The sequence below is a fragment of the Aptenodytes forsteri genome, unplaced genomic scaffold (assembly GCF_000699145.1).
Source record: "Aptenodytes forsteri isolate BGI_AS27 unplaced genomic scaffold, ASM69914v1 Scaffold136, whole genome shotgun sequence".
Lineage (NCBI taxonomy): Eukaryota > Metazoa > Chordata > Aves > Sphenisciformes > Spheniscidae > Aptenodytes > Aptenodytes forsteri.
In genome coordinates this window covers 2841719-2853728 of record NW_008796111.1, presented here as the reverse complement: position 1 = coordinate 2853728, position 12010 = coordinate 2841719, and the positions used below count along the sequence as shown (strand labels likewise).

The 12010-nt window shown below is 39.6% G+C and overlaps 1 protein-coding gene across 3 annotated transcripts; it reads left to right on the top strand.

Annotated features, from left to right (window-relative positions):
- Nucleotides 1–9: 9 nt before the first annotated feature.
- On the top strand, nt 10–10099 carry TTF1 (transcription termination factor 1). 3 transcript variants are annotated; one of them, XM_009286953.1, is made up of 12 exons: nt 10–20; nt 455–554; nt 717–1621; nt 2423–2673; nt 3056–3241; nt 5882–5960; nt 6250–6380; nt 6904–7132; nt 7431–7520; nt 7656–7721; nt 8445–8530; nt 8981–10099. In XM_009286953.1, the coding sequence occupies exons 3-12, from the start codon at nt 729–731 to the stop codon at nt 9139–9141; spliced, it is 2172 nt and encodes a 723-aa protein (XP_009285228.1). In that variant the 5' UTR covers nt 10–20; nt 455–554; nt 717–728; the 3' UTR covers nt 9142–10099. The 3 variants fall into 3 exon arrangements, with proteins under 3 accessions (XP_009285228.1, XP_009285227.1, XP_009285229.1); XM_009286952.1 differs by having other exon boundaries at nt 10–91; XM_009286954.2 differs by lacking the exon at nt 10–20 and adding an exon at nt 25–75.
- The last annotated feature ends 1911 nt before the right edge of the window (nt 10100–12010 follow it).

The window sequence follows — 12010 nt, the reverse complement described above, 5'->3', positions numbered from 1 at the left end:
CGCTTCCCGGCGGCTCGGAGGTCGTGTCTGGTACCGCTCAGCGCTGGAAACTCTGTTGGGGATGTGAAATTCGAGGTCTTGTGTTTCAGAGGTGATGGGATGTTGTTCTGTGGGGGGTTTTTATGTGCTGGCCGTAGAAAAGGTGCTTAAAAAACACTTCCTGCCTGCTCTGTGTACCTGTGGTTTTCAGGAATAGATTTTCTCTGGTTACAGAGTCCGGTGGAGCTGGTGGGTCTTGGCTGGGCTTGGGCCTGTTTGAACGTGGGCAAAGCCAGTCAGAAGCTTCTAATCGGAGAACTCGGTTTTAGCGCTGACTGGTTTAATATTTCTTTATTACTTTTAGCTTGTTGCTGTTTCAGTGCTGAAAGCAGAGTTGAATACAGCAGTCTGTCATTGCTTAGTTATTCAAAATCAGCTTAAAGCTAATAGTTATTAAAGTGTATCTTTGTTATAGGAAGGCAGTTGTAAGGCTGAATACAGCCTGTGTGATGCACATCTGATGAAGAAGGTGTTCCTTTCTCATAGTCACTTTCCAAGATTAGCTGGATTGAAAAGTAAGTATCTTTATTCTGTGTTTCTAAGAAAATATTGAGTAGTTCCATAGTATTTTTATGTCTTGGGGTTTTTTTAAATTTTAATTTTTTTTTTACTGTGTTACAGTGTGTAATGGTACATAAGTTTTACTCGAGTGCTATAATCTATGCTTTTTATTTAAGGTAAGAAAAAATATGACAGAAAAAGCAAGTGCAGATGATTTTCAAGTTCAGGATTTTTTCAAGAAGAAGAATAAGAAAAAACACAAAGAACGCAATAAGAAACATGAAAATGATGAACGAGAAAGTATACAAAACGCAGAGCTTAGCCGTGCCTCTTCACTGCTGTTTGAAGATCGAGCAGCACAGAATGGTGAAGGCTGTAAGAAGAAGAAAAAACACAAGAACAAGCGGGAGAAGCAACAGTCTTCGTTAGATAATTCTTGTGTAGGACTGGAACGTGAAATTAGTAATGAAACTGGAGTGGATGCTTCCCAAAAGAAAAAGAAAAAAAAGAAGCGGAAGCATAACGACAGTGCAGATGAGCACAGTGAGGTAACTTGTGTCACAGTAAATCCGCATAGCACTGCTAGTTGTCAGGAGATCAATGCTGATTACGTTTATTTAAAACAATCTGTTAAGAAGAAAAAGAAAGATAAATTGCCTGAAGAGGGTGAGGTACACGAGCTGCCTACCTCAGAAACATACGATAAAAATGACAATAAAAGATCAAAAAAGAAGAGGAAGAAGAAAAGAGGCAGTAGTACCCAAGATATGCTGGAAGACACAGATGTAGCCGTTGGCCAGTCACTGTTGTCATCTCCCAAGCAAAACAGGCAAAGGGAAGACACAGTCTTGCCGTTACCTACAGAAGAGGGTGGTGTGGCAACGCCCCAGCAATGGCACGAAGATGGTGGCCGTGATGCTTCTCCTGCCGTGAGTGAAGATTCTATGGAGGTACCTGCTAATTTTTCTAAGCCGACTAAAGCAGCTGATCCATCTCCTCGAAAAACTCCGGTGCGTGCTAGAAAGGCAAAAAAAAGCAGCGCTTTTGTCATGGAAGAAAGCTCTTCAGAATCTGATGTAATGTAAGTTTAGGTTTTGTGGGTTTTTTTTCTCTTCCCCCCATCATGTTTCTGTCACATTATTTGGGTCCCAGATTTTTCTTCAGTCTGTTTGTATGTGTTTTTAAAAGCAACTTCAAAAACCTTTACAGTATGTTAAGATGTTCTGGAGATCTACTTTAAGAGCTTAGTTATCTTGTGAAGATACAATGAAAATTTGTAGGAAGCCACTACTATTGCCTTCAACATAGAATATTTTCTTCTATTTAAAAACTGTAGGTATAGAAATGATTTATGTGTAAGCGATTCATATTTAGTAAGAAGAAAAAAAGGGGGAAGAAAGGGATTTCATTTGTTAAATTTGGTTTTTGTAGTGAGCATAAGCATTTCTACCAAGCAACTAGTAAGGTCAACTACAGAATTTAATGTTCTGTGCAAACAATGCTCATGTAAGTAGCTCTCGGTGCTTTTACAGTGTCTAGAACCCACAACAAGAGCACTAGTAAGAGACAGATGGAAAAGTTCTGTGTTGTCAGTGGTAGCAAGAGACACTATTTCTTCTGTATGTCCACGTGTGAGAGTTTTGTGGGAAAGGTGCAGATTTTCAAACCTTCAGCAAGCTCTTTGAATATTGTAAGCATAGAAATTTGATAATAAATCATGTCTGTGTTAAAAGGTTGGAAATACAAGGGGGTGGATGCGTGAAGTATTACTTGTTCTTTAATTAATGAACATGTTAATTCTTTTAATGGTAGAGATACTAACAAAATCTCTGTTTTGGAGCTCTAGTGGTGTATTTTATTTTACTCCTTTTTTTTATATCAGGACACCGGAACCCTCGGCATCAAATAGAAAGAAGGACCAGAATAGTTCCTTTACTGAAATGGCAGCCTCTGATGAGCTTAGTCTGGATGATGAAGAGTGCCTGGACTCTACCATGTGTTTAATCGTGGATCTGGATACTGCAAAACAAGAATTGGAAGAGTTTATTCCTCATGTGAGGAATATATCGGACAGTTCAATCAGGAAGATGGCTGGAAGAGACTTAGCGAGGTTTAAACAGTTTAAAAAACAAGGTGAGCTCTCAAAATATTGTTGCAGAGAGGAAGGACTGTGCAGCTGTGCTAATGTTTTGACAGAGAGAAAATAGTTTGGTTTTGTAATCATGTCTGTCGCATCCATGGAGTCTGGTTCCCTTCGTTCCAATGGACGTATCTTCTGTTTCTGTGCTTCGTAGCATCTACTTCCTCATTGTCAAATGACAGTCCAAAGCGTACGTGTAAATTACCTGATCCCAGCTCTTGTTTCGTCTCTTTTCAGTTTTCTCTTTTCACCTTTTGAATTTGTTGATCTTTCATTATACCTTTGCTAAAACCTGAAATGTAATGCACAAGAGATGGTATTTGAGGTCTGCTTTTTTTTTTTTTTTTTAAAAATAAAACTTTCTGTGTATTTTAGGTATTGCTGTCAAGTTTGGCAGATTTTCCCAGAAGGAAAATAATCAAATCCGGAAGAATGTTGAAGAGTTCTTACTGATTACTGGAATAGACAGTGCTGAAAAACTCCTGTTTACCTCGAGGTATCCAGAAGATAAGGACACTATCAATCGCCTAAAAGCAGAACATCTTTTTTGTGAAAAACTTTGTAAGTATTTAAGTTCTTTTTCAAATAGCTGAATGTTACGTTCCACAACCTGGTGATATCATGATGTATTTTCTAAAACAATTTTTTTATTGAAAAGCACTAATGTTGCTAAATTTGGCCGAAAAGGAGTATGCTGCTGAGAGTATGTAGTTGATAATCTGTACAGTATACTATTCTTATTATCTTTTCTTGGGTATGAAGAGTTTAGAGATTAAAATATCATCGTGACCAGCAGCACTTACAGACTTTGAAACTTGCATTTGGGCTTTATGGCTTAAGGTGCGTTATTTGTTAGGCTTTAATTAAGCATAGTGATTTATTAATGGGAGGTGTGATTAAGTCCTGTCTGAAATTGTCAACTGTTCTTAGAGCACGTAAATAGGTGGCAGGTTTAGATGGCAGAAACTGAAAGAAATTAGGTTATTAGCCAAAGTAGGTAGTTGTCGTGGTTTAACCTCAGTCGGCAACTGAGCACCACCCAGCCACTCGCTCACTCCCCCCCGCCCCAGTGGGATGGGGGAGAGAATCGGAAGAGTAAAAGTGAGAAAACTCGTGGGTTGAGATAAAAACAGTTTAATAATTAAAATAGTAATAATAATAACAGAATATACAAAGCAAGTGATGCGCAGTGCAATTGCTCACCACCCGCCGACCGATGCCCAGCCAGTCCCCGAGCAGTGGCCCCCCCGGCCAGCTTTCCCCCAGTTTATGTACTGAGCATGACGTCCCATGGTATGGAATGTCCCTCTGGCCAGTTTGGGTCAGCTGTCCTGGCTGTGCCCCCTCCCAGCTTCTTGTGGGGAGAGCATGGGAAGCTGAAAAGTCCTTGCCTAGTGTAAGCACTGCTCAGCAACAACTAAAACATCGGTGTGTTATCAACTTTATTCTCATCCTAAATCCAAACCACAGCACTATACCAGCTACTAGGAAGAAAATCAACTCTATCCCAGCCAAAACCAGGATAGTAGTTTTCCAAGATGCGAGGAAAACAAATGAAATTCTTATGGCTAAGATTCTGTTTGCAGGAGGAGCATCTCTTCTCTTTCTCTTTCCTCATTTTGTTAGGCTTCCTTTGGTTAGAAAACATTCGCACTTTATATGGCAAACATGCTCATTTTGTAACATCTCTGATGAATCTACACAGTGCACTTTCTCAGTGGCTTTCCGTTCTGTGTTTGTTCTGTATCGTTAGCATAGGCAAGACAGAGTAAATGACAACCTGTAATGGATTTGGATACTAGCATTTATTTAAGGATCAATGAGCCTACAGATTTGTTCCTCCTTGATTATTTCACACACACGATCATTCCCTCTGCATCGTCACATTTGCCTGGTGTTGACTTCCCTTCCCATCTGGGAGATTGCTCCTGGTGTGGGAAAATTGGGCAGAAAGTCACGTCAGTGTTATGTGAGTTGCTTGCAGTTACCTGTCCTGGGCATTGCTGACCAAGACCGTTATGTGTTCCCAGGTGTTGGTCTCTGTGGATCTTCCCCCACCTCAAGGATCTTTCCTTCAGCCAAAATCTTCACTTTGTGTTTTGCTGGACGTCCCCAGTCCCTGGTTTTCCCCACTGAACTAGTGTATAAGCAGAAGCACAATATCTCATCAGCCTCCTGATTGGTGGCTGTCTCGTCTCTCTGTTGATGGGAGTATTCAGTATGTCACTTAGATTTGATCCAGATGTTATCAAAATTTACAGCCAGTCCATACAATTTGTAGGTAGGTAGTAACAGGTTTGTGCTTGAGAGTTCAAACGTTCAGTTTTTGGTATTCACCCACACCTAATGCAGACATACACAATTATTTACCAGCTGTCGGCATTCACAATCTTACCACAGTCATAACAATGGTATCTTTGAAACTCCTCGGGAGATTCTGTTCAGACCATTTCCTTTGCAGTTACTGAAGTGTTGTAGAGTACGTTCTCCTGAATGGAGAGAATCCATCACTGGCAGCACAGTTGTTACCGTAAGTTGGCAGATGATGAACGCTCTAAGACTCAATTTGGAGTTTTGGAAAGCAGGCATTCTTAATTACAAGGTAGTACACTCCCAGTTACAATGATTGGTTAGTGATTTACATATAATTATAATATCGGTTGTGTCATTCTCTTCTGTTACTATGCTTGCACGGGGGAAGGGTCTTCACCTGGGCAAGGGTCTTCTTGAGCTGTGGGTGTGTTTTTTAGTATTATAATGAGGACAGTTCACTTCAGGATACCTTAAAAGTAAGTTTTGTTGCCAAGTTAGACAAATATACATCTACCTTGTCAGGTTGTCAAATAACTCATCCTATATACAATAGAACCTCGGGGCTCTGGTTACGGTCCAGAGAATAAGGACTAAGGCTAACGTGGTCCAGAGAATAGGGACTTCAAGCAACACAGCCTCGGATAACAAATAGCACAGCAGCCCATCCATAATGCTAACGTAGAGGCTAACTTCTTGAAATCAAGATGTTCTTATCGTTGTTTATTTCACAACCAAACATAGAAAGATTCAGTAAAACTTAAGATAATCTTCAACACGGTCATGAAAATGTATGTTGCTTGTTTTTGGTTTTGTTTTGTTTTGGCTTTTTTTAAAGTGGCCTCACCAGCGTGAGAAATGTTTCTTAAAAATGAATCACTTACCTTCTAGCTGAGGGCATACCACGACCCTGGAGGCTGATCTATTATCGAGCAAGGAAGATGTTTGACCCAAATAATTACAAAGGGAGGTAAGCGAGTAATTTGAAAGAGTTTCTGAATGCTAATACCAGTCTCTGGTGTTTATTTGTACATTAAAAATGGATATAAATGAAGATAATCTCTCCCATTTGTGCCAGTTACTATGATTTAATTGACGGTTCATTTTTCTGACTAGCCCTTATCAGGTCCTCTGTTCTAACATGTGACTTGAAATGGTAGCGATGAGTAACATTGAAACGCCTGTAAAGGTTACAGCTCTTTTAAGATACTGGAATGGTTTGAATTTGCAGCTGAAGCTGTGCCCGTTTCCTCAACTAGGTATACTAAGGAAGAAAAAGAAAAATTAAAGAAGTATCATGCTCTGCATGGCAATGATTGGAAGAAGATTTCTGAGATGATGTCCCGTTCTAACCTCTCAGTTGCTATGAAATACTCTGAAATCAAATCGGGTATGTAATTTTAAGGAAAACAATTCATTCTGCGTATTTCAATTTGAGAAGTTATTTTAACTGTATGTTGTATGTGCCCTAAACTTTAGGAAAAAATCCCTAGAGTGGATTTTTTTAAAATTAATTTGTGCTGGTGGTTCTTTTTTCCAGACCACTGATTGCATTTTCATACAGAAGTTTAAAAAAGAAGGAAAAACCCCAGCCTCTGATAGAAAAGGGAAAAGAAGTGGAACAAATGCCACTCTTTATTAAAAGGAACTGGCATGTAAATAGATGCTTTCAGGGGGAGGGCGGGAGGAATTTGGCAACCGGGTTTTAAAAGATAGAAACTAGGGATCAGTGCTATTCTTTAGTGACTAGGCTGAACTTCTCTCAAACCTGGTACACAGAAGAGTTTCTGGGAAGTGTGTTAAGAAGCTGGTCCTGTAAATAAGAATAATGCAAAGTGAAGCATTGCTCTTTTGCCTTTTTTTCCCTAATCATTTATCATAAATTATGCCTTAACCTTATTTTTCTATTTTAGCTATTAATTATGGCCCTTGGTCAAAGGAGGAGACCCAGAAGTTAAGGCGTGCAGTGGAGGAGGTGATTAGGAAAAGAATGGAAACGGAAGATGCAAATTCTCTTTCATCATCGGAAAAGTCACATAGAGAGATCTTGATTGACTCTGAGAAACTGTACCAGAAATTACCATGGACTGAGATTGAAGCTAAAGTGGGAACTCGATATTGGAGACAATGTAAACAGAAATGGTAAGGTTTTATACTAAACTGAGATAGTAAAATGTGTTCTGGGGAGTATTTAACTCCAGTCTGCAAAACTTTTGTACCACGATGATTGATAGGTAATAAATAGGTTGTAGGCTACAGAAGGGGTGTTGCAAATGTGTCTGAGACAAATAACTCTGCTAGCTGTGGTAAGTTTTCTTCTTGCTGTGATAGTGAAGCCTGATTTCTGCTTCTCTGAGGCAGCAGTAGCATCCTGAAGACACTTCTTTTTGATGCTTAGAATTTATTGAAATGATAGAAACCTTTTTTTGTGTTTTCAAAGGACTACAATTTTAACAAACAAGATGACCAAAGGGCAGCAGTTATATAGGGGGACCAAAGGATTACAGGCCAAGATCAACCTTATTAAAAGGTATAGTTCAGTTACTGGAATGTGTTTGTATCTCTTACTGTTCTGAGTTGTGTTTATAAAAGCTTGCAGGGTGAGAACAGCACGCCTGCAGTTTCATACAGGTTTCGCAACCGCTTTTCTGTATTACGTTCACAGATTGTATGAGATGAAAGTGGAGGATGCTAATGAAGTAAACTGGGAAGAACTCAGTAACACTATTGGGTAAACTTTTTTCCCCTTTTTGTATGGATACAAAGGATAGTTGAAGCAGGCAGTCTTAAAAATTCCACAAAAGAATCAAAGTTCTTAGGCCTCTGCAACTATAGAAAATGTCATTTAGTTTGGTAACGTACAGATGTATATCTTTGCATAGTACTGAGCAATAAACCATGCCTATAAGCTCTGAAACTTAATTTTAACTGCCTCAGGCAAACCTTATTGTATTCCCAGCACACTCTGTGTACTAAAACTGTGTTATGTAGTCTGTGCTAAAGTCTTTTATCAAAGACTTTTCCAGGTATTAACTAACACAGGAAAAAGGGATATTTATAGGAATGTGTAATACAACATCATAGTCTTCTTCCAAACAAACTAAGTGTTGAATATGAAATTACCAATACTGTGAATGCTATACTTTCTCTACAGTGCTTTTTTTTCCTTTTCCACATACTTTCAGTTTCATTTACCGTTTTTTCATTTACTTTCATTTTCTACTTTTCACTAAACATATAATACATATGCATAATGGCATGGTTTAGGTTCTTACCTTCAAGGGGAACTTCTGTCTTGAAAAACTGTTTTGATTAGGGTTTGAAATCCATCCTTTCTACCTAAAGCTAAGATACTGTTTGACTGGCGTCACTCTCATGAACGGGTAACTCAGTAACAGCTAAACTTTGTAATAGTTCCTTGCACCACTAATTGTTTGAACTCTTCTCTTTTCAGAGATCTCCCTAAAGCCTATGTTCAAGCAAAATTTTATAAGCTAAAAGTCTCCTGTGTCCCTTTTTGGCAAAAAAAGACCTTTTCTGGTCAGTATCCCAGGTGTTTGTATATACTCCTTAAGGTTTTTGCTTGAATCTAAGACAATATGTATTATAGTTCAATTCTTCCTTAATTAGCTTTCCCCTAAGTAAATCGGCTAAAATCTCAGGCTTTATACTTCTTTTACTAAATGCCTTTTTTTTTATTTATTTAATAACAGTTTACTTTCAATGGCATCTTCATGCAGTGCTTGTCAACCTCTTCTCTTTAGTACCTTGGCTTTAAAAGTTTAATGACTGTGCCTTTTTAGTTTATCTTTGCATGTATGTATGTGTCTGATCTACCCTGCAGCCACTGCGATTACTACGGAATAGTGAGATTTTTTCTTACATTTGACACTGACAAAATAATTTCTGTCTGTGAGATCCTGTTTCCCCTAGGCATCCAGCTCCCCTACAGATCCAATTAAGACTACTTTTTTTTTTCTTTTTTCAAAGAAATTATTGATTATCTTTTTGAAGAGAAACTTCCAGAACTTGAAGAAAAGTTAGAAAAAAGGAAAGGGAAGCACCTTAGTTCTGACAATTCAACAGCCAGGCAACAGAAGAAGGCTTTCCGACTCAGTGACATTTTTGACTCCAATGAAGAGAGTGATTAACTGACTGCCTTAAAACCAATTCCTAGTCTGCATATTTAACTGCAAAATGGATCTGGTTGCAAGTGGGTGCAGATCAACAACTGCAGGTACACAGGCTATCTAATAATGGAAAAAGTAGAGATACGCATGTCTGATTTTCTTGTTTCATATTGAAGACTGAGATAAATACAGTTTTTGTGCCACCTTTTGTTACCTTAATTTAGCTCTGGTTTTAGAAGTCTTTTTAAGCATCCAAGTTGCTTTCTGAATGTCTCAAAAACAGTATTTTTTCCACTGCTTTGTTTTCTATGGCGTTGAAAGCTGCTGTTTACCCTTTGTGCATGAACTTGATTTTCAGAACTTTAATGAATTTTACATCATTTTTAAAAAAATAAATTCATGGAACTGAGAAAAGGCTTTCAATTTGCTTTTAAATCTCTATAATAAACAAATCTTAAGACATCTGTGTTGATGGAAACAGCACAACTTTGAGTTTGTTTTTTTTTAACAGATATCTTGTTCTTAAAAGCAACTGATTTTTATTTTTGATGTAGATTTATACTTTTATCAGCCCTTCTAGAGAAAAGGGATATTTGTCCATTACTATTCAATTCATAAATTGTAATGTCATTTCATGCTAACCAGAACAATGCATTTAAAATGTTTTTGTTAATATTTGGAATACAGAGAGAAAATGGACAGTGTATATATATACATACATATATATGTATTTTTACTGTGCCAAGGAGAATTTCTACATTTTAATAAGAAAGTTGAGGGATAAGATGGAGGTTGTACTCATGTCATTGTATGATATTTTTAACTATCTGCCTAGAGTGATTATTTGTAAACTGACCGAATGAATGTTTTTGGGGAAAAAAAAAATCTTACTGTGTGTGTAAAGTATTTGTATGGCTTGTTTATATTTCCTATCTGCTGTATTAGAAAGTAATGCAAGACGACTTGGTCTCTGACATGCTGCTTTTTGGTCATTTTCATAAGTGAGAATTTCCTTCTTTAATTTTAATAATTGTTATTGAAAATGCAGAACTTTCAACGGCTTGAAATCAAGGCCTTGTTGGAGGTTCTTCTGGATTGTGACTTATAGCAAAGGATGTTAAATGAGAATTTTCCATATTTAACTGTAGTCTGGCTTTAGTCTCTCTGAAGATAGAAAACAAATGTGATTTTGTGGGACAGGCAGGATACCCCATGAGATCAGCCACCCCTAAGTTTTTCCAGCCAAGAGGTGAAACAGGGTGGGGGAAACATGTGCCAGCTGCCTTGCACTTAGGTCTTTGACTTGCTTCTGTTGCCTTACGGGTTTGAAGGTTAAAAGCTGAAGAACTTGAATTTTTAAATCTTAAGTGGTTTGTGTTTTTCAAGTTTTTTTTTTTTTCCTGGAAGATGGAGATCCTCTGAATTTTCTGCAGGCTAGAGCACAAACGATTGTGTGGCTGTAGAGTTTTGTAGAGTAGATCTCACAGAAATAAACTTCCGCCTCCGTAACAAGGTTTATTTTATCCTTTGCGTTAAAGAGAAACTTCTAAAGGAAGACTTTTTTGCTAATACATTATTTTGCAGAGAAACTGCTTTTAATAAGTGAGTAAGCCAGGGCTGGAACTATAAACCTGACCTCTGCCACACAGGAAAAAAGGGAGACGCTGTCCATCTTCCCGCCGCCTGCCCTGGGAAGGGAGTAGGGAAACAATTCCTTACCTGCATCTCCTTTGGTAATTTGGTGTTTGTAATCTCTTTGCACACGGACAAATGGCTGCTTGGAGAAGGAGAGTACTTGTTGATCATTTCCCATCCGCTGAACAGTGGCACTTAAGAGGGCATAAGAAAGCAGCTTTTCCCTTTGCCATCATCTTATAAAGGCGCGTGGGAGCGCAGGTGGGGGAGGCAGTTGTTTCATGTGGGTGTTTGAATATTATTGAAAACAGAGCAAACTCCATGCAGAGGTTTAAAAAAAAGCCAAACAAACAGGCTCCACAGAATGATGAGGGAAATAACATTGACAAAGCTTTGTGTATGGGGCTGCATTATAAATAAGAGCATGACAGATCCTTCACATCGAAAAAGCACTGCGAGTCCCCTAAAAACTTCGGTGATTCAAGCAGATGTGTCGCTTCAAGCATTTTTCCTGGCGCGTTAATGGCCTGAATGGTGTTGTAAAAACAATAATTCTCGGCTGTGTGGCATTATCAAAGAGGGAGACAGCTGGGTTACAGGAGTTGTGTTTGCAGCAGAGAAGCACTTCAAAGTTGAGGAGCGTTACGGTGGCAGCAGCTGAAGATCAAACGGGGACCTGCCTTTTTTACCCCCTTCTCCCGTAAAGTCTTAAACAAGGAGTTGAAGAAAGGCAAGTAATCGCTGTTTGATTCCTCGGAGCCCCCCCGGGCTGGGGGACGGCGTCGTCCCTGTGACCTGGAGGGTCGGTGGATGATGGGGCTGGGACAGAAGCCTCCAGCGCAGCGGCTTCGTCTCCAAGGCCGGCGGGCAGGGGCCAGGCCTCAGCCGTGACAAAACCTTCCACCTGTGCAGGAAGAGGCGCAGGGGCTGCCGAGCTGTGTGTGGGAGCGGTCCCCAGTGCGTCGGAGGCCGTGAGGAAGCTTTCCCCCGGGGGGTTATCACTTCAGGCTGCCGGGGAACGCCCCGCGGGTGGCTGGATCCTGGATTTGGGGTGGGATTTTTATTATTTCAGTGCTGAAGTAATTCTATCCTTGAGGCAGTGCACTTAGCGGTGCTCCTTGGGCCTCTGACACCGCTTACGTTTGTCATACTGCGCAACTCCCCCTTCCCCCACATCCCTGCGTCCCCCAGTTTCCCCCTACTCTTCCCTCGTTACTGGCCCTTTAAGGCGCCGCCGCTCTCCCCGAAGGGGCGG